This window comes from Aphidius gifuensis, linkage group LG2 (assembly GCF_014905175.1).
Source record: "Aphidius gifuensis isolate YNYX2018 linkage group LG2, ASM1490517v1, whole genome shotgun sequence".
Lineage (NCBI taxonomy): Eukaryota > Metazoa > Arthropoda > Insecta > Hymenoptera > Braconidae > Aphidius > Aphidius gifuensis.
The window spans coordinates 28,851,406-28,875,521 of NC_057789.1; the positions used below are offsets into that span (position 1 = coordinate 28,851,406).

The 24,116-nt window shown below is 23.0% G+C and overlaps 1 protein-coding gene and 1 non-coding gene across 3 annotated transcripts in view; one reads left to right on the forward strand and one right to left on the reverse strand.

Annotated features, from left to right (window-relative positions):
• Positions 1–24,116, reverse strand: part of LOC122850080 (myocardin-related transcription factor A-like) — a 110,922-nt gene that overhangs the window by 71,290 nt on the left and 15,516 nt on the right. The window contains exon 1 of one of the 2 annotated variants that reach the window (XM_044149085.1): positions 21,993–22,146. The exons of the other annotated variant lie outside the window; for it this stretch is intronic. Coding sequence (XP_044005020.1) covers positions 21,993–22,032 — 40 coding nt within the window. The 5' untranslated portion in view covers positions 22,033–22,146. Of the gene's footprint in view, positions 1–21,992; positions 22,147–24,116 lie in introns of those variants that run through there. 2 annotated transcript variants of the gene reach the window in all.
• Positions 17,540–17,612, forward strand: Trnak-uuu. The gene has a single exon. It is a non-coding gene; the product is annotated as a tRNA-Lys (tRNA).

Below are 24,116 nucleotides of genomic sequence, written 5' to 3' on the forward strand. Positions count from 1 at the left end.
TTGTTGTTGTTTCAGTTGTTTTTATTGTTTTTGTAATATATATATAATTTTTTTTCTACTTGAAAGTTATGTATTTTCAAAGTTCTTATCTTGAAATGGATAAACATCTTGTAAATTGCACAGCACACGCGTGTATGCTCGATGTCTGTATAAAAGTATTTTGCTTTACCAAAGGTATTGTGATATATCAACATTTTTTAGTATTTTTTTTTTATTTTTCAACCCTCCTCCTCACTCCATTTATTTTATATTTTTTTATTTTAATTTTCTTTGGTTATTTTTTAAAGAAAAAAATTACTTTTTGCATTTGAGAGATAAAATTCATGGATAGCGATGATTTAATATTACCCAAGAGTCAAATGAACAAAACGGATTAATATCTTGGTAACACCTTAAATTTTTATCATCAAACAAATCATGCTAAAATCATGTTGTACAATCAAGACATGTGCCACCGAAACTTGACATTTTTATTTTGATAAATTAGACGTGATAAATTAAATGTAATTAATAATTTTCAATTTATCATTTTAATTTTTTTTTTATTGCATATATTTTAAGATTAATTTTTAATAATTATTCATAGGTTAATTTTAAATATATAATTGTTTAATTAAATAATCAAGAGAAAGTTGGATTTTAAAATTGCTGACATTTTACTTAGTCAATATAAAATTCATTTTACTTTGAGAAATTTTATGTCAAACTTACAATTTGTTTACATCGTGGTGCGTATTATCTCTGGATAAATCAGTCATCGATTATTCAAAATAAAAAAAAAATAAACAAAATTGTTAACAGAATAATTGAGCTGTGCTTTGAGAAGAAAAAAAAAAAATGTTTAGTTTTAGATTTGACAATATGATAATAGGGAAAACGTGATGTTCAACCACGAATATCTAATTTCTTTATTTATATTTTTTCAAATAGAAAATTATAAATTATTACGAGGCTTGTTTTACATAATAAATCATTTATTTTTTTTCTTTTTCAACAGTTATCTCTGTTGCTAAACTTAAATATAATTTTTTACGATATAATAAAATTAAGTCACAATGTAAATAAATGACGCATGCTTGAAAAAAGAAAATATTAAAAAATTACAACTCGGTTTAACATTGAATTTATTTATAAATAAAACGATAATAATCTTTAAATAAATTAAATAAACAATAAAACCACGTACTTAGAAAAATTGCTTGTATTTGTCATGAAAAATTTCCTACAAAAAGTATTAATGAACTGACAAAAATAAAAACAATAAAATAATTTTAAAAAATAAAAATTGCTTTAAATAAAGCTCTACGTAATTTAATTGAACAAGTGGAAAAATTTTATAATGAAATTTTCATTTTGCATTAATGATATATATTACAAAAATATTTTTATAATTTTTTTTTTTGTGTCTCGTCGACAACGGTAAATAAATTGATGAAAAAAAATGAGAAAGGTGTGATCATCATTCACGAAATGATATATTATAATGACGATTATGATCAGCGGTGATGTTTGTTGTGATCGAGTTTTGATTAATCGATGAGAAATATGTGTATACCGTGCAACCGATTGCCCGACAATTTGTCATGCTACAAAATATATACCAATCTTTATAAAAAAAAAAAAAAATCATGTAATGTAAGGCTTTTTGTTATTAATGAAGCTCATATTCTTCAATCGATGTTCACTTCATGTATACACAATAAATAAAAATAATAAAAATGAAATATTAATGCATTATTTTCTGCCTTAAATTTAAAACGATATAAAAAAATAAATGTTTAAATTTTTTTACCTTTTTTTTCAGATAATGTCAAGAATTTTCACAAGTATTTTTTGTAAACATATATTCTGTTTTTTTTTTCGTACATAGTTGAACTATGTAAGTGAAAAAATTTATGGATTTCCATGTAAAAAAAAGAAACAAGCCAAAAAAAAAATGAAAGAAAAAACAAGTAGTTAATTAATTAGTCAGTCAGTAAAATTCGACACAGACCGCACCTCTTGGGCGGTTGAATTTTGCTGGTTGAATTAGTATTTAAGACACTTGGGTTATAAGAAAAGATATATAGTAGCTGAGGCAAATGCTGTTGAAAAATCCTCAACACTATAATTGTGGCGGCGCTAAAACAAAAAAAAAAAAATATAAATATAGTAGCGATAATTGCTACCACCAATCAACCACACTGTTTTCACCTTCCCCTCAAACTACAGCCTCAGATAATTACTAATTATTGCTAATTAACTGAAACGCCTTTTGTTGAACTGTAAATCAATTTGCCTTGACTCTTTTCTCAATGCAAATTGCAAATTCTACCGACAATTGAATAAATACAAATTTAACTTTCTACAAATGCAAATTTTATTTTATTTATTGTTTTCATATTTTATCATTTTTCTATATGTTTTTTTTTTAATTTTTACAAATTTTTCTTTTATATTTCTATGATCAGTATCAATAATTTTCAATTGTTAATCGCCCAAGTGTTTTTTACCTCTTCCAAGGGAGGATCGTTATCGCAAACTCCTTAGAATTGAAAAACAAAAAATTGAGAGAATTAAACAAAGAGAATATAAAAGTATTTTTTATCCAGCTTCCATTGAATTAAATTCTTATCTTTTTGAATCGTCTTAATAAATAATTGTCAATGTATTTTTTGTATTATTTTATATTTTTTTTTATCATTTATACACACCCTTTTATTTAGCTGATAATATTTTTCAAAAAAAATCAGCTGAATGAAGAGAAAAATATTTAAAAAATGAGGCAACGTGAAAAAAGTCAAAATTATTATTTATTTGACAGTTTAAAGGTTTATCGAAAAAAATAAAATAAAAATTGGGCATATGCTAATACACGCCAGTGGCAAAATGCAGTGGAAATAAATGAAAAAAAAAAAACAACAAGTGAATATGCATTGAAATAATATATACATGATTTTTTGTATTATTTTTTAGTTCATTTTTGAGCTAACGAAATTGGTTTTCACTCGCTGTGATAATTCTCTAAGAAAAAAAAAATAATAAATTCATTCATTTTTATCGTATGCAATAAAATTAAGGTCGATTAAGTCGAACGATTTCCCGAGGCAACAGTTATCTCGATAGCAAATGAGACACAGTATTTTTAAGTCAAAATATAATAAATAAATTTTAAATTCTTTTATTTTTAAAATCTTTTTTAAATCTGGTAACGAGTTTCAATTCCTCTGCCGATTTCATGACCATACATCACTCGGTAGATACAATGGTCATTTCGAATATTCGATACTTGAATTTGTACAAAACTTTCTGTCGAACGATAAATATCTCATTGTGTATCCGTGAAAATAAAAAAAAAAAAAAAAACGTATTGCATTTCACAAAGATTCACCGAAAATCAGCCAAAAAAATAAATAAAATGAAAAAAAAACCACAAAATTCACATGGCAAGTAAAGAAAGAATATTCATTTTGAATTTTTTTTTTTTTTTCTGATTTAAAAGGTAATTGTTTTGGACAAATGTCATGATTAAATAATTAAATTATTTGCTAATTTGATTTATTTATTTTTTAAATTTAAAAATGACAATAAATAAAGCCTTTAATTTATGAAAAAAAAATATACATTATCTTAATTCTTTGCGTTTTTATTTTTTTAAGGGGTTTTTATTTTTTTTTTTGTAAATGATTTATATATTATATTAAATTAATATTGTGAAAGTTATTTTAGTACATCATCAATAATGATTAATATGACTGCGGTACCAACAGAAACAAATGAGAATTGATCTTTCGAATTTATATATTTAATTCAATCAGACAGAACGATCGAAAAATTAAATAAAATAATCGTCCCCCAGCTTACATATTTTTTAAAAAATATTATCAAATATTTTAAGTCATTTATTAACGATCCAATTACCCATTAAACATTTATGTTTTATATTTATCATTATTAGATTATAAAGCAAAAAAATAAAAAATATTTTTCAGAGAATTTTCAATGATTTGATGATCGTTAAATTGAATGTCACAAATTTTTTTTTCCTTTTAATAATTCAACAAGTGGAGAGAAATTTCAAGACAAAAAATAAACCGACAAAAAAAATTTCATTTAAAAAACAAACAAGATTAAATAATGAAAAGAAAAAAAGAGTAAAAAATAAAATTGGATATTGCTAATAAAAATGAAAGCCATATTCGATAAAACCATATTGCACTTTTTTTTTAAAAAAATAAAAAAAAAAAAAAAACACACATTGCGTATATAGTTTTTATGGCAAGTAGTAGATATATGCTGTTGAATCGATCGAGACATCGTTGGAAAGTTAAAATTCACCGGTTCCTTGTGAAAAAAAAAATTCAAAAAAAAAAATTATAAATAAATACGACCTGATTTTATAAAATCAGTAATTGACTTGTGTGTAAATTGATTATATTTTAATTTTAGCATTAACCTTGTAGTTTTTATCAAATGTGAATTTGAAAATTATTAAAATGACTCTTCCATTGAATCTTAATTGTCTATTTGTTTTTTTTTTTACAACGAAATTTTATCTCCTTTTTAGTAAATATTTTAATGTGATTTGTCGATGATTTTAGTGTTCTTACATGGCTAAATGAATTAAGGAAAAAAAAACAATATTTATATGACAATTAAATCCAAGAAAAAAGCAAGATAAAGAAATTAAAATAATACAACAAATAAATTTTAAACAAACATGAATTAATTTTTATGTTTTTTAATATTGCAAAAGGAGTTTTAATTATTTACGTTTTTTAAAATACTGGCTTCTGGATTTAACGTGAGTGTTTTTAAGACATTATTTTTAAATTTTTTATCAGTTAATAACGAGCATCGTGTGGCAAAATGAAATTGATATTATCCAATGATTCACAATTTTAAATAATAAAATTAAATCATCAGCCAGCTCATGTTGAGTCAAGGATATTTCATTGGCAAATTTAGTTTGAATATTTTTCAATACAAAAATATTTAGATTAAAAAAATGTATATAAATTTTTTAAAGAATATAATAATAATCAAATTGTGAAATAAAAAATAAAATTTAGATTCAAAATCACTTGGGCGATTTATTTCTTTGGAAAAATAATTCCCACCGGGGTCACCATAGGTGGTGCTCATTTGTTACTCTTATAAAAACTTTTTTTTTTTTTTTTTTTTAATTTTTACCATGTATCATTTCACCCACGCAATTTTACCACCCCCATAATATAACTTTCTTAAAATATTGATAATAATTACAAACGACTAATTTGATAGAAATTAATTACACAATTTTTTTTTTTAAATAATTTTATTACACCAGTGATTATTTTAAAAATTTTATTTGTATTTTTTATTTTTAATAGGCTTTTAAGTTATATTAATTATTCAAATAAATTTAAAATTTACCGGGCTTTAAATTATCACAATATTTTCTAAGAAAAAATTTAATTTTTTTTTATTTTTTTTAAATGACAATTTTTCTAATAAATAATTGATATTTAAACTTGATTTATAAAATATAAAAAATTATGTAAAAATTATTTTTTTTTCATTAATAAATAGTTTATTTATTATGTAAACAAATTAGACAAAAAAAAAGAAAAATAGTGCTTTGCGATGAACGTTGAGTAAAAAAAGAAAAATGAAAAAATTGTAACTTTTTTTAATGTGGCTCTTTTTAATATTTATTTATCTTTTTTTATATAAAATATTTTCTTTTTTTTTGTTATGGATAAATTGTTATTACTAGTAAACAATGTTTGGATTTTAATTGATTTAACGAGCGAAAATATTTCGGACCTTTTGATAAAAAAAAATATAACATGTGCACTTTATGAATAAATAATAAATTATGTTTAAAAAATAATAATAAAAATTGAATGATTATTATTAAACTTATGTGTGTATATACAGTGTGAAAAATACAAAAGACATAAGAAATGCATGAACGACCAGGTCATGAAAAGATGAAAGGAATACGGTTTATAATATTTTTTGACGTAACAAAAGTAGTCAAAAAGTAAATATGTATACAGAAAATATATTTATGAAAAATTATAGATGGGTCATGATCTCGATTCTATATAGCGTGAATTATTATAAAAAACAAAAAGAAATATTTTAAAATTTTTAAACAAACTTTACGTCATCGTCAAAACTCAAATTATATATACGTTAAAAAAAATTACATCTTTAGAATTTTAAAACACAAAATTTTATTAACGCCATTATATTTAACAATAGCTATTAAATTAATAATAATTTTTTGCTTTATTTTTTCTTTCTTAATTTACTGATCCCTGGATTTTTTAAATATTCTTTTTTGATTTTTTGCAACGAGAATTTATAAAAATGTTAAATGATATTTTATAAATGAAAAATTTTTAAATTTAATTTGTTGTTTATTTAATAATAAATTTTTTAAAATAATTTTAATTTCTAATTTTTATAATTTAATTTACGTTTTTTTATTTACTTGAATTTACTGATTGCCAGATGGTTAAAATATTTTCGTTTAAAGCTTTCCTAGCGGGATACAATTTTACAAAAATTTTGGCATGTGTTTAAAACATCTCATTTCCTATTCTCTCTCAGTATATTGTATAAATTAAAAATGAATGATGATTTTTAATAGTTGAAAAATAAAAAAACCAAAATATCAAAATAAAATATGAATTGATTTTTGGCAACATTAAAAATATTTATATATTATTATTATTCAAAATTAAGAATGAAAATTCCACATTAACCGGAAATATATAAATTATTTAATTGTGCCAAGTCAATAATATTTCAAGCTCATACGAAAAATCAAAAATTTTATAGTTTTGTCTGTCACTGATGTAATATTCTTTTAAAAAAATCATTTTTTTATTATTTTGTTTATTTTTTTATTATTTAATTTAAGTGCTTGTGTTAATAATTTTTTTTTTATTTAACGAATGTTGAGATGAAGCATCAATTATGCAATAAACATACTAAATTTTGTCTTGAATTAAATTAAATTTTTGTCTTTGAAATAAAAATAATAAATATAAATTTTATTTGCATTTTGTATAGTAGTTACGTCGTCAAATAAAATGAGTTTAGGGTTAATTCAAGTGAGCCACCTTATAATTCTCACCCAGCCATTTAAAAAATTTAAAAAAAAAAAATGATATATTTTATTTAAAACCACATCAAATTCATTACCACGCTTCGTTTACTCGAAAATTTCACTGATCAGTAGTCACTTGACATTTTGTAATTACCCATTAAAATACAACAAAAAGAAAAATTCAAATTAAAATATAAATTCAGATGCCAAAATATTTTTTACTTAATTATTAATTTTAGGTTAAATATTTATTCATTCAGCTGGTAATAAAATTATTATTATTTGTATGTAGAAGGTAAAAATAATAAAAAATTATTTGAAAAAAAAAAAAAAATTACAATGAGACAGTTTTGAAGGCGAGAAAATTAGCGGTTTAACAATCTATTTTTAAAATTCAAAACGACACTGATTGACGGACATATACATGCTCAGTGAAAAATAAGAATAATTATTCATGCTTGGGGCTTGTCATTCGTCACTTTTTCTTCGTCTCTCCTCATCGTTATCTCTGCAGTGACTACAATGAAGGTCACAAATTTAAATATTTCACTTAAATTTAAATTAATTTTCAATGAAAATATAAAACTCTCAATTAATCAATTAATCAATTCTCCATTTTTTAATTATTCTTTATCAATGAAAAATTTTTAAAAAATATATTTCAAATATTTCTAATTTACTAGAAATTTTTTAATGATAATAATTCATTTTTTTTTAGTCATAATAATACAATATAAAATTTTGATAATAAAAAATAATTTTTTTATTCTCATTAGGCAAGTTATAAAGTCCAAAAACACTGTTATTATTTCGAGTAATAAAAAAAAGGAATAATCGTAAATAAATTTAAAAGAAAAATATATATTTTTTTTTTATTTTTCAATTAGAGAAATATTAAACTCTATAATTATATTTTTTAAATGAAAAAAAAAAATACTTTTTATTCTGTTATTTTGTAATTTGAAGGTTTTATATATTTAAATATATATTTTATTAATTTAATATATTTTTATAAATAATAAAACAAGTTAAAAGCCATAATCGATTGTCTAATTTTAAATAAACAATAATTTTGTTTTATTTTTATTTTTATATATAGGTATGTCTTGTGTCTGACGAGTGTACTGTACTTAAAAAACATGAACAGTGTTACAAAGTGGCAACACAACTAAAAAAAAAAAAAATAAAAATACAAGATAAATAAAAAAAAAAAAAAGGAAAAACATGTCAGGTAATAATCAAAACGATGTAACGGTTGCACAAAGGATAAACGATCGGGTGGTATATTACACAAGTAAAAGCAAATTGCAGACTTGGATACAGATGTGACGGGGTAGATAACAGAAATAAAAAATAAAAAAAATAAAAAGGGGTTCGATCAAAGGGTGAACGTGAATTGAATGACAATGATCAATTCTTTCACAAAAATTCGCGAGACGTAAAATAAAAAAATAAATAAATAAAATATAAAAATGAAATTTAATTGTAAATAAATATAAATAAATAAATAAATTGGTTAATGCAAAAGCTGCAATAATGTGTATAAAATAAAGATAAAAAAAATAAATAAATAAAAAATATTTTTAAAAGTGTAACGCGAGAGTTTCGGCGTGCCGCCGGGTTTATTAAAATAATTTGGTCATTTAATTGCTAATTAAGCTTTATAAATACTGATACAAATATAAAAAAAAAATAAAACACATCTGTCGAATGTATATTTATGTTTTTTTTTTAAATTAAAAAATATTCTTTATATGGCATGTATATTGCAAATCTATAATAATTTTAATCAACAAAAATGACTTGATATATATTTATCATTAAATTATGTCATTGTAAATTTATTTGTTTATTAATATTTATTTATATTTAATGTTAAAATGAAAATATTCATAAATAATTTATTATTTTATCAGATAAAAATCATGGTTTTAAATTAATTTTTCATTTGCTATTTTTAATTTGGCATTTAAATCATGGACAATGATGTTTTTGTGTGTAAATTTTTTAACGAAATTAATAATAATAGGAAGAAAAATAAGAAAAAGAAATTTGAGCTTGAAAAAATTTATTGTTTTACGTTGTAATTGTTTTTTTATAAATAAAGTCGAATGATAATTTAAATTTAAATAAAAAAAAAGTTGGGTAATTGTAAAATGTATGAAAAATAATTTATTTAAAAAATTTTGATAATATTAATAATAAATGATTGATGATATATATTTTGATGTGATAAAAAAAAATATAGTTAATGAGGTCTGAGACTTGATAAACGAAATTTGAGCTTTAAAAAGTTCATTTTAAATGTTGGGCAAAAAGGAATGCGTCCCAGTGAGTAACGTTCTTCGGATGTTTGGTAGTGCAAACCCCAGTTTGGGATGGTTATATAACAGGGTGATGAAAACACGAATAGAAGGAAATAAGAATTGCGTAGATACTATTTTTTTTTTTTGTGCCCAATGCTATATGCGGATGATCTCAAAAAAAATTTACTAATTTTGGATAATTTGTTATTTAAATATTGAATTTTAAATGATAAAAAAATATAATAAATAAACAAATAAATAAATTAATAAATAAATTAACAAATTGAAATTTAAAAAAGAATAAAAATATTAAATAAAATTGTTGAATAAATTTGTTTATTTATTTATTATTTAAACAATAAATAATCTTTTAAATTTTTTAATATTATATTAGAAATTAATTAAATTTTTTTTTGACTAATTTAATAAAATTATTCTACTTTTTTTATGTTTTTGTCACATAATTCTATTTATTTTTTTATTTTTGTATATTTATTTATTTATTTTTGCAATAATATATCATCTAAATTGGTCTCGCCACTCTGACCCACTACAACACATACACAAAATTTATATTAATAAAATACATCAATACAAAAATAGAAAAATCATAATGACAAGATGTTACTGGAATTTTTTTAAATATATTCATTTATTTATTTCGTCTGTTTTATTTTTTTTTTCATGATAAATAATATGTTGCATAATGAAAAATAAAAAAAAGATATATATTTCATTTAATTTTATATATCTAAAACTAATTTTTTATTTTGATATATAATAAACATACTGATGGTAGAGAAAAATAGAAAAAAAAAAAATAGTAATATATGTTTAAAGTGACGATGATGATGTAGTTTGTGGCCATGCATGTCACTCAAGAACTAATCTTTAGCTTTTTCAATCTTTTCACTGGTGCAATGAACACTTGGGCTCGTCCCGAAGGCCGGAAAATATATTTCAACACATTTGCAAAATAGGTCATTTGAATTATCTCATAATTTCCCTTGCACTATTGCTCCTCATTTCCCCTGATGTCTTCTATCATTTATTTTTTTGTCTCATATTTAATGTATTTAAAAAACATGTTGTTTTTCTATTTATTTATAATTTTTTGTGTGTGAAAATGAAAAACAAAAAGGTACTTTGAATCGTGGTTTTGTCAATCTATCTCAAGGCCCAGCCCATCAGTAATCACCTCGATAATTTTGCGGCATTTGTTGTCGTCTATATACAACTATACTAAAACTATTATATGGAAGCATTATTATTTTGCGGTTTTGTTTAGATGTCAGTGATGCCCAGATCTTGGTAACCACTATTCAAGGTCTTCCTTTCATTTCTAAACAAAACCCACACGACGACGCATTTTATTGTTTTTTTATTATTTATTTTTTCCTCTCATATTTTTTACACAATTATTTTTTCAGTTAATTTCAATTTTAAATTCAAGAAAGGGATTATTACTTCATTTTAATTAAGCAAATATTCATTTTAAAATTTATTTTAAATAAATTAATTATCAACAATATCAATGAAATAAAATTTTCCTTTTTTTTAAATAAATTATTTAACAATGCACTTATGAATAAATATACTTCCGACTTACCGAATAACCAAAATAGTATTGAGTTAAAAAAAAAAACAATCGTCTTACCTGAAACAAAAAAGAATTTTAAATTAAATAATGACCAAAAAACGTGGGTGAGATAAAAAAAAAAATTCTAGGAATATTTTTTAATAAAAAAAATTGACAAATACATTTAAATTAATATTTTGCATTAATCTTGTGTATGATGAATAAAATAAATTTATATAAAAATATATTTTTAAAATAACAACAACAGCCACACGCATTTTATAATAAAATTATGTAATTTTTTTTTTTTATAAATCTTACGATGTAAATCCACTAAAGCCATCATCATCAATAAATGAATTTATATGAAAAAAAAAATACATTTTTGTAAGCTATATCTATAGCATATAAAATTTATAAACTAAATTTTTTTTTTTTTTTTATAAATCTTTAAAACCCACGAGTTTATTTATATCATATAAAATAAATCAAATTTATTTATTTTTTTTTTTTGATTCGTTTTACTGTATATGTATTTTAGTGTAATTGTTTTTTGGTTGATTTTTTTTTTAGAAGAGAGTGATACAGATGCCAAAAGAGGCAGTATTAGATAAAAAAAAAAAAAAAAAGTTTGGCAAGATGAAAAAGAGAGAAAATAAAAAAAAAGAGGAAACAAATTTTATACAAAAGATAGTGGAGTCAGACTTGGAGTAGTCAAGACGCAAATAGCACACCCAACTTAGCCAAACCAGCCAGAAGCAAAATATTTTACTCTTTTAATGTTGTCTCTGTGCAATAGTCACAAATTTAATTTATTATTCATACACATTAAACCACCACAAATTGCCAGAAAAAAAAAAATGAAATTAAAAATTTCTAATATTTAAAAATTCATATTTTTCATTTAAAAAAATCATCAAAGCTAAAAGAAAAATATTTATTTTACATTCATCATTGATTGGAAAATGGAATTATTTAAATTATAAAATATATAAATGTAATTTACAGGCAGAAAAAAAAATCAATCCATGGAAAAATATAATTTTGGGGAAAAAAAAAATTTGCAATATTAAAGTTTATTTATTATATATTTATAAAAAAAAAAAAAAAATATATACGAATGAGTGCAGTGTGATTTTCTTTCTTGCATAATTTTCATTCGTCGTAATATATTTATATTTGTTTTTTTATTATTTATATTTTTGTTTATTTTATTTTTTCCAACACCGAAAAACCCACGGGCGTGTCATTTTGTTGTATACCGTAAACTACTGAATTTATTTGACTGAATTTAACACACAAATACACTGTGAATTAAATAAAAAAAAAAAATATATTATTCACCAATCTTGGTCCAATGAGAATCACGGTCAGTATGGATAGCATAAACTCGAGAAAATAAAATTAAAGTGGATAAAAAAAAAAAAAAGGAGAGAAAAATGTTAATAAAAAATAAAGAAGAGGTTAATTTCTTCAACGCCCTGTGCTTGTATGTGATATTGGCTAATTAAGGAACGAGAGTGGGTTATACACGAGATGAAAAATAATTGTCACACTAAATCGCAAAATATATATGCGAATTTGTGTGCTGGTTTATTTATTTTGAATATAATTAATTAAAATATAAAAAAAAATAAAATTGTATTCTTATTTTATTTATTAAAAAAAAATTTAATTCATTTTGTAATTATAAATTTAAATAGCAATGAGGTAAAATTTTTCATGAATTTTTTATTGTTAAAATTGAAAAAGAAATAGATAAATATTAGTATTAATTTTTTTGTTATAAATAATTTTATTTAAACAATTAAAATGTCGTTGAACTATTATAAATTTGAATTTTCATGTTATAATTATAAAAATAGTTGCTTTTTTATTTGAAAATTTGAAAATTTAATTTTAAAAAAATAGTAAATTTTTATTGTTTTTATTATTAAATTATTTGTAAATTTTCATTGAATACTTATTGATAATAAAAATATACAAAATGTAAATTAAAAAAAAGAAATAACTATTAATTTTTTTTACAAAAAATTTCATCTTGTTTTTTAATTAACACTATCACAAATAATTAAGTTAAAAAAATTAAATAATAGTTGATATAATTAACGATGATTAGCATGATTTATTAACAAAAAAAATAATAATAATAAATCTAACATATAAATACATAAAAGTCAATAAATTAATGTTGAATTTTATCGATGAAAAGCTACTGAATGTTAATTAGTAATTCAAAAGTGTTCACATTTTTATATTTGATAAGTTAAATTATTGATTTATCATTAATAATATCCTCCATCAGTATAATTTATAACATCAATTTATTTTTAAATTACACCATAATTTAACAAACCCATAATTTACTCAAATTCCAAATTGATGCATTCGCCCTCAACACGAAAGATTCATTTTTTTTTTTTCATTTAAAAATTTTTCTTATTTCCAGTTTCTCTGTGTTTTTTTTTTATTTATTATTATTATATTTTATTTTTTAACTTCTTGTCAATATATTGTCACGCACGATTGACTTGAAAATAAAAAATTAAATATAATAAAGATTGTAAAAAATGTTTGAAAAAAAATAATGATAAAATTCCAGTCGCGCGCGTACAACAAGTATCATGGAATGTTTAACGTCTCAACCGAAAAAATTTGCACCTGGGTAGAAAAAAAAAAAAATGCAAAGTTGATTATCCAAACATACCAATTGCCTCGAAGGTAAATAATAAAATAGCAATATTAAAAAATGCCTTGTACTCAAAGATATAATTAACCAGTTAAATTTCCAAGTGAACTCATAAATAAAGTCTAGACGATTATCAGTTAGTGAATATATATCAAAAAAATAAATAGAAAAATTAATAATAAATAGATATTATTAATTTTTAAATATATTTAATTATTTATTTATTTATTAAAAGTTGTTCATGTTTCATTTAAAACATGTGGGGCATGTGCAAGAATTTTCTCGAGTTGGCGCCCATCTGTAATTCAAAAAGTAAATAGAATAATAAAAAAAAAAAATCAATGATGGTTTATAAATCGTTGAAAAACAAGCTAGAACATAGAAGGCAAAAAGCATCAAGCTCAAAAAATGTGTACGTTTAAAGCTCAGTGCTTTACATAGCATAGTCTGGCCATTTCGAGAATGAGGGAGAGACGGGAGAGACAAGGGAGAGACGAAATTATATTAGTCTTTAAACTCTCTTCGAGAATAATCTCGACCAAAATATCACAAATGCAAGGACACACATATATACATAAAAATAAATCAGGCCATTTGTAAATAAGGTAAAGCTTGTCTATGTTAATTTTTTTTTTTATTTAAAAATTTTATTTCAATTGAGATTTATAATTTATTTGTCAAATGAAATTAAATTTTTATATATAAATATTTTCTTTATTTAAATTAATAAATATATGATTTTTCAAATTAATTAATATTATGAATATTTAAAATTGTTGCTGCTATTATTAACAATTAAAATTTATTTTTTTAAATTAAAAAATTCAAATAATAAATAAATAAATAAAAATAATTATAATAATTTTTAAATATATAAATAAATGAATGAATGATTCACAGTTTAAAAAAAAAACAATAATAATTTTTTGGCAAATTTGTTTAAATGAAATATAAAAAAAGAATTTATAAATTTTTAAAATTTGACTCATCAAAATTAATAATATAATATTTGTAAAAAAATAAAATTTAAAAATAAATTTTCATTCATATATTTGAGAATCATTGAATTGAAAATTATCAAGATTAAAAATGTCAGTTAATATTTATAATGTCATTAGCCAAAAATTACTAATTGCCAAAAATCCTTGTCGTTTTTTGAAAAATTAACAATTAATCAATTTTCAAGCCTAGACCAATGATAAATGATTTTTTAAATGAAAAAAAAAAGCCAGCACAATTAATCATCAATAGCTGATTAATTCCATGGCCAAAAAAATATTCAGGATAAATTAAACAATTGTTAAATAATTTTAGAAAATATAATTTCTAGCTCAGATGAGTAATGCAAAATAATTTTTGGTACCTATCCAGGTCATCTGCGTGTTTACTTACACGCACCGAAAAATAATAAAATAAAAAAATAAAAACAAAGACAACGCAGATAAAAAACAAGTAATAATTTCAATTATAAATAAGCCATACAATTATTATTATATTCCTTCTACCAAAAAGGGGAAAAAAAAAATTAAATTACACATTTCTACAAACAGGAATAAATTTATCATAAACAAATATTTGAATGAAATATATAATTCTTCCTTGTGTAATAAAAAATAAATAAAGAGGTAAATGAAAAAAAAAAAAAAACGGAAATGCATTTAAAGAAAAACTTGATACCAAGTGACAAGCGGAAAGTGACTAAATTGCCCTGGACATTTTAACGAGTTTTTTTTTTTGAATGCCACAAAATGCGTTACAAATTATAAACAACATTCTTTTTTTACGAGAGAAGTATACCAGCTGAATGAAGTGACAAAAAAGCGCCAACAATTATATTAAAAACAATTATTACAGAATTTAAAATAGAAAAAATACAAAAGAAGGTACTTGTCATTTATCGTTGAAAATATATAAATTAATCCTTCACCTGAATTAATAAATATATTATATAACAAAATTAAAAAAAAAGGAGAAAAAGAAACCTTGGAATTTAGGCCGTTAGTTGAACGATATTGAGTAAAATCCCTCTATGTATTTCAACAACATCGAAAACGTTTATTTTTACGGCAATGCCAGGGTGAATGTACCACACGACCGCCGGCAATGAATGTTTAGTTTTTCGTGTCAGAATATACCCCACTAAAAAATTCGCAGAACCATTTGCATCATATGGATTATTCGAGCAGACAGCATGGTACCCTCCGAACAAAAATTTAAAAAAAACTAACATCATCATTATCAGCATCATCATCATAACAATAACAAATGAAAAATGTGTTAATTTAAAAAGAGAAAAAACCAGAAGAAAAATAAATTTATAAATGATTTATCACGTTGAGACAGGGTGACCCCTAAAAAATAATTTTTTTAAAAATGTTAAAATCAAATTAAAAAATTATTATAATTAATTATTTATTATTATTTGTTATTATTATTTATGTATAAAGTTGGGAAATGTTTTTCATCTAAAATGATATTGTTAATTTAATTTTTGCAAAATATAAAATCAACAATCGAAACAGTTTAAAGATGTTGATTTTCATGTGCTGAATGATTATTCGTATTGATGGTAGTATGTAGATTCAGCTTGGCTCGACATTCAAGAAAATGAATCATCAATTATAAATGAAATAGCATCACACTACTTTGTAGAGTAAAAATTATTTGAACATTTTAATTTATGCGTTTCTTTGTTTTTTGGCTGGGCTATATTATTTTATTTTTTTTCCATAAAAATCTAGATAAATTATCATCGAATAAACGATTCAAATAGTTGTAATTTTTTTAGAATAAATAGAAATAATTTGTATATTTTGTTTTGAGAAATTTATTTAAAAAATTGAATTAATAATTCAACTGACAAACAATCGACAAGGTTACTCAGCTATTACTTGTTGAAAAATATTATTCCAATGTTCTTCAGTTTATAAACAAGACAGTAATAGTGAAACAAAATAAAAAAGAACAAAGCATGTTGTGACTGTTGGTATGAGGATGTGTGTTTCTGTGTGAGGTCTGAACGCATGGAATGTGTTTACATAAGCTAGCCCAAATAAATTATAGGTGTGTGTATATGTGCCGGACCATTAACTGAATATATTGCGGATACATGTTTGCTCAGCTATACTATAGGAGAAATCAGACTAGAGTTCTGAAGCATTATAATATTCTAGAGGTGTCCTTCAGCGTAGAACCTAATTTACCAACCTTATTGTCTGTAATTCTTTTGTGGAAAGATATTTATTGGGGATTCTTTGCGAAAGGGTTGGGACAAACCCACCATTCAACATTTTCAGTGGAAGATCCAGAGAAAAACTGTCTGCACCTTGCTGCACCATTCCTGTATAATGTGACATGTAATCAGGAGCTAGGTTCAGATATCTGTAACAGTCTATCCTGGATATGCTACATCTGGTGTATGATGAATTATTGTTGACATGGTGCTTATATTGGGGTTTCCTAGATCTAAATAGGTTGAGAGTTTAGAAGAACCCTTAGGCAAAATCTTTCGAACCGCTTCGGAGTTCGAACTTCTTTCATCTGAGCAGCACCCATGTCCCACCAGACTGGACACTTGGACAGGCATGTCTGGTGAACTGGTCAAGCATGCTCCCAAGTTGTTAAACACTTGAATTGTAAGGAATCACTAATTGTTGGTCTGTAGCAGGTTTGGGAGGATAGATTGTAACCTGTAGAAGGCCTTTATTGAAGAATTACTTAGTTGTTCGGTCAATTTGTTGTCATGAATTTTTTTGTAATACTAAAATATAATTAAAGTCTCAAATTGCAAAAGAAAACGCCCGAACACAAATTAATTTTTTCTTCGCAGAAAGAAAAAAATTAATTTGTGACACGTTTGGAAAAATGTGATTTTTAAGCCTGCCCGGATAGCTCAGACGGTAGAGCATCAGACTTTTAATCTGAGGGTCCAGGGTTCAAGTCCCTGTTCGGGCGTTTTCTTTTGATATTTTTCATAATTTTCCAATATAATCCAATTTCCCTAATCAATTTTCATTTGATTTTCAAAATAGAACGGCTCAGAGGTCACCCTGTCTCAATGAAACGTAGCAGCGATTGATCTCATTTACAAAAATAACATTCAAAAGTTGCAAATTAGAAAATTAGAAGATTAATTTTCACGGTCAAATGAAAATTAACAAGAAACAACTCACATGTCAAATTGCGATGAGACACATGTCGGTAATGGATGTTGATATATATAATGTACATTTAATTACGTAAACCGGAAGTCAAATAAATGCCCTGTATATAAAATATATAAACTCCAAATTAAACTGACAAATATCAAAAATTAAAAAAAAATTACATCTAAAAATAAAAGAGATAAAAAACCATATATTATACATGGTTAAAAAAAATTAAATAATTTCACGGACAATAAATGAATCTTGACATTAAAAACCTCCATGATTTTTCTTGCTCAGAAGTTCAAGTTGATGTGTGATTTTATGAATATAAGTAGTTGAAAATTTTAATGAATATAATAATACAATCACCAATGACCATTGGACATTCGTCTCTCGGCAAGAAAAAAAAAAAGCTACGAATTTTGTAGATGTAAGGTGTCGCAGTATTGGATCAATGCCAATGATATATATATTTTTTTTATTTTTTTTTTCAACAGTCCAAAGGAAAAATAAGTAGAGATAAAAAAAAAAAAAAAAATTAGGGAATACTGTATAACACCCACGCAACGCACATACCGTAACAATAAATAATCCAATCGCGGCACTGCCAAAAGATGCCGACGAATATCTTGCCGTTTTACAAACTCAAGTATATTTTTTTTTTAATTTTTTTATGCATATCTGTAGGTACATATAATAATTATAAAAAAAAAAAAAGGCATTTTGGGTTGTTCATCAAAAAACACTTAACCATTAAATCACAGAACCACGAGGGGTCTTGTTATTCAAACTTTCACGCCTCGATTGTCGTCAGTCTCACTTGCATCTTTGATTGCACACTGAGGATCACTTTATTCTATTCATTACAAAAATAATAAAAGTAAAAAAAAACCAAATAAATAAAAATTACCAGACGCATTCAATATATATTTATATATTTTTTTTTTTTTCATTTCAAATCAGCTTTCTTTGCTGTCTTTGTCTCTCTTGACAAGTATTTATTTTATTTTTTTATCTCGTATTTTTTTAATAGAAATACGCATAAGAATATTGCGTAATCGAAAAAGAAAAAAAAAAAAGAGAAAAAATTCTTCTTGTTAGCCAGGCAAAAATAAAAATTGTCGTTCAACTTGTTGAACAGAGATAAAGGATAAATAAAAATAACAAAAATATATATAAATGAGAATAATAATAAATAAAAAATAAAAAAAAAGTGGTGTGTTCTCATCGAGGTGAAAATTTATTTGCGTACCTCACTATGTCTTTTGATGTCCAAGCGTTTTAATTTATCACACTCTTGAGAGGCACTTTTGCAAATTTGCTCCGAGTATGTATTCCGGTTTATATTTTGCCTAGGAAAAATGATCTCATAACTTCCCCTTGATATTATAATAAATATTTAAATTTCAAAAAAAAATATTAAATTCATGTGTAAGGAGAAATTTATACAATCAAGGATTTATAAACACTCAAAATGAATAAGTGATTGCACAACAGCTGGAAGAGAAAATTTATATTTTATTTTTTTCTTGCTAAAATTTTCAACAATAACTGAATATATTTATTGGTTTAAAATTTTTAGTTAAAAATTATTTTATCGTTGACCTATTTTCATGATCATCAAGATTCACATAAAAAAAAACTAGTAAACATCAAAAAATTCCAAACAACTTGGAAGTGTATTTTTCATAATATTTAGAAGCTAAATTTTCATCATGAAATTTATAAAATTTAGCACTTGATTTTTTATAATTTAATTTTCACTGGAAGGTCTTTAGTAGTTTAATTATTTATTTATTTATTTGTAAATTATATATACAACTTGAAATAATTGGTGAATTTATTGGTTTTTTATTTTTGTCAGATAATTTTGGCTGGAAATATATGTCAAATGATGGAAGAGAAAATTACCAGGCCTATATGCACAAACTACTTGATCTATATTTAGATTTTATTTTTCATCGACAGCTGTCGGGCTTGATGTTTATGAGGCTTTTTAAAAAAATTACCTAGACGACCATTTGCTTGATGAAACAAACAATTAATTAAAAAGAAATTACTTAAAATATAAATAAATTTAATTCATTTTGTATTGTCAACATGAAGCTTGTAATAAAAAAAAACCACTTTATTTTTCTATGATATTATTAGATTATTAAAAAATTAAAACAACATTGTTAATGAAAAAATTTTATAAAAAAATCAAGTTAGTTTTTGAGTAGTGTAATTCAATATTATTTTATCAATTTTTAATATTCTTTGATTAAATTTATATTAAAAAAAATATGAAAAAGTAAAAGCAAATAAAAAAAATAAATATTCCAAATGGCATTTAACACGAGAATTTATTATCCCCCAACGAGTTAAACCGTCTAATTGTCAACGCCCACGAGAGCTTCGCGGATTTATGTCTTGACCGCGGCCTTGTGCAGTAGCTGATCGACAAGAATAATAATAAAAAAATTTAATAAAAAAAAAAACTACATGATTAAATAATAATATTTAAATAAATATACTGACAGTTTAAATAATAGCAATAAAATTTAAAAACTCAAGTGTGATTTACATAATCCAGTAAAATAAATAAAATGTAAAAAATTCAGTACAATTATTATTATTGTCACAAGTAAAAAAAGAGGATACAAAAATGCATAAGAAATAAGTCATCATTCATTAATAATATATTCCGGAAGTCGAAAAGTTAAAAAAAAAATTGTCTTTAAATTTTAAACTGTCTGTTAATATATTTTTTCATGAAGATTTATGTGTTGCAGTCTCTTACTTCACTCAAAAAGTCAAAAAAAAAAATCCCTGCACCAAGACATTTGATTTGTCATGAACCGTATGGACGTCTTTTATCATCAATGATGAGACACAACACTAGGTGTTGAACACCAGCAGCACCATCATCAAAAAAGAAGCCAAAATAAAATTTTTAAATCTCAAAAAATAACAAGAGAAAAAATATATTGTATTTTTTTTTTCATGAAATAAATAAAGAAAGTTTATGTTGAAAATTAGAGACTGTTTAATTTTTGGCTGGGTTGGCCTTAATGGATTTTTACTGATGTTCAAAGTTTCTATGTATAGACACCTGGCAAAACTTAACAGGCGCCTAAAAAAAAAAAAAAAAAATAAAAATAAGAAACAAGAGGGATTGAAGTGGTATCTGGGACGAATGACGAGAGTGTGTTGAATATTGCATCTTGGTATTCTCAATAAACATCATCAAATCATCACCTTGTCAATTTAAAAGTGAAAAAAAAAATATTAAAACTGAAAATAAAATCTAAAAAATTATAAAAAATTGATTATTAATTTTTTGGTTTGCAAATTAACAAGTTTAATTTAGGTTTGAATGAATTTTATTGATAAGAATAATTACGTCTTTGTAGTCAAAGATGAAACATAGTAACAGGTTAATAACCCGAGATAAAAATACAAATAGATACAACTTGAAGACATCGACAAATAGACATTGAGTTTTAGGATTGAATTGCCATTCAATTGGAATGTGATGAAATATTTTTATCGCTAAAAATGCACATATACAACGCATCAAAAGAAAAAAAATTGTCTTGTTAATTTTTATGTTTTAACAAATTAACACCAATTAAAAATTTGAAGAAGAAATAAAATTGATACAAATTAAGACAATATTTCTAACAATTAAACTTTCATGTTGTTAAAATATTACTTGTCATTTATCAACTCGTATAAAAATTTAATTACTTTTTTTTATTACAGCTTAATTTAATTATCAAACCATCACACACACATGTTAGTAAATAATTATAATTAAACAAACAATTTGTTAATAATTAAAAAAAAAAAAGTTTTTAAAAAATCCAAAAACACTTTTTTCTTTTTTTTTTTTGTTTCAGTCATTTTTAGTTTTTAAAATTTAAATTATTTTTTTTTTTCTACAATTATTAAGAACACTTTGTTTAAATTATTTTTTTTTTGTTAATTGTTTTTAATAAATATCACAAAAAAATAATTAAAAATATCACTCGAAAAAAAAAAGTTTAAAATTTTTTTTTTTTTGTTTTTTAATTATATTAGATTTAAAAAAAAATGTCACACATCTTGAGTAATAAAATACCGACATTTAGGATTAGTATGTGTTTATGTTGCATCACAGCTGATTTTTGATAATATCAGGTGAATTTTAAAGATGGCGTACCGTCACAGTGTTTACAGCGCTTTGCCCTCGGCTCAGGCATTCTGCGTTGACCTCGTGACCTTACCGATATTCCATCGTTGGTCAACACAAGTCTTGTTAATTAAATTCAGCTTTATTTTTTTAAACATTAAATTGTTTATTATTAAATTCTTCACTAAGCACTTTTTTTTTTTTTTTTCAATATCAAAACACTTGTTGTATATTTTCAAACAAAATAATTAATTTTTTCTTTTCAATTTAAAATTTTTTTATCTAGTTCACAATAAACTCACAATTTTCAACAATTGACTAATTAATTAACAATATAATTCTCTTCAAATATCTATTGAAATATTAAAACAAAAAAATTTTTTTCTTTAAATATTGCAAGTTTAAATATTACGTTTTTTTTTTTTTCAATTTGTTTTATCTAGTTCACAATAAAACTCACAAATTTTCTCAATTAAACAATTAATTTACAGTGTAATATTATTGTATTTATTTAAAAATATAAATCAATTATTATTATTTATTAAATTTTATAGTATTTTATTTTTTTTTTTGAATTTTTGAAATTGGGGGAATGCAGCGTGTGTCACCGCTGTGTGTGGGAATGATACGTCGATAATATTACTATATATTTTTTAAAAATATTTAAAAATTGTTTATTAATTTCAGTTTAACATAAAACTAGTCATGTACACATATGATTCATAAACAAAGTGATTATAAATCATTGTGGTTAACTCAATTTCGTGGGTGAAAAAAATAAGAAAAAAAAAATGAAAATTATAAAATCCATTATCATTCTCATCATCATCAACAAACAATTATTATTTATTTTTTTTTTTTTTCAACTAAAACTATTTTTCCATTGTCAAATCGCCCACTTTGACAATATATAATACACCTGCGATTAATTGCATTTCTCCTTCTGTACCAAGGACACAAAATTAAAATTTCTAATTATCATAATTATATTTTCATCATCATCATCATCATGTTGATCATTGTCTGCAGCATATTATCATAATAATTTACACGTAAATATATAAATATTATTATTATTTAAAAACGAAAAAAATTAAATATTAATAATTTATATTTTTTCTATTAAAATAATGTCACTTTTCGTAAATTTTTCTTTTTTTTTTTTCCTTTTTTTTTGCAATCTTTATTAAATATTTGTTTAACTTTTTCTATTATTTATCGAGTTGATTTATTACACTTATTTATTTATTTAAATCCACAAATTATTATTTGATAAAACGCGACAAATAGTGAAGAATAAAACGTCTTCGTCGCGGGAGTGCCTTGTAGCCATCTCACACGCGCACTGACGGATAACACGACGCCGGGACGCCTTCGTATTCGGTTCATTTCGGATATTAAAAAAATTTCGGAAAGCGTCGGGACGCGTTTTGGGCAATAGGCCAATAATACAAATGCAATATATACGTCTCAATATAGTCTATGATATTAGACAACAGTGGTGGTAGGCCACCTACCTAAACCGAGAGAAAAAAAAATTCAATTTCAAATTCAATTAAACAAAAAAATTATTTGTATCAATGAAAAAAAATTTTTTCAATATGTAATTAATTGAAAATAATACCCTTTCAATTAGCTAATATTTTTTTATCACAAAAATTTATTAATTTTTGTATTTTAATAAAAAAAAAAAAAGAATTTTTTTAAAATTTATTTTTGTAATTTAAATTTTCATTTCTATTATTTCGTAGTTTAAATAAAGTGGGTGTTATTTTATTTCATCAATGACGTCATTTATTACGTTTAAAAATTAAATAAAATTAAAAAAAAAAAAAAAAATGAACAGATGGCCTTTGTGGTACAATGCATGTTATATGAATTTTTTTATTTTTTTATTTTTCATATAAATTATTTTCGTGCAAAAATAGGAACAACACACGTTTATCATCATTATTATATTGTTATTATTATTGCTATTTATCCAGTTTAAAATTTGGCTCAATGATATAAAATATTTAAATTTATTTTTTTCATCAAATTCGATATTGTTCAATTTTTAAAAAATTTCGTAATAAAAAATTACAGAAAAATTAAAATTTCTTTTTATAATAAATCCATAATATCTCAATTAAATAATTGAATAATTTTTATTTT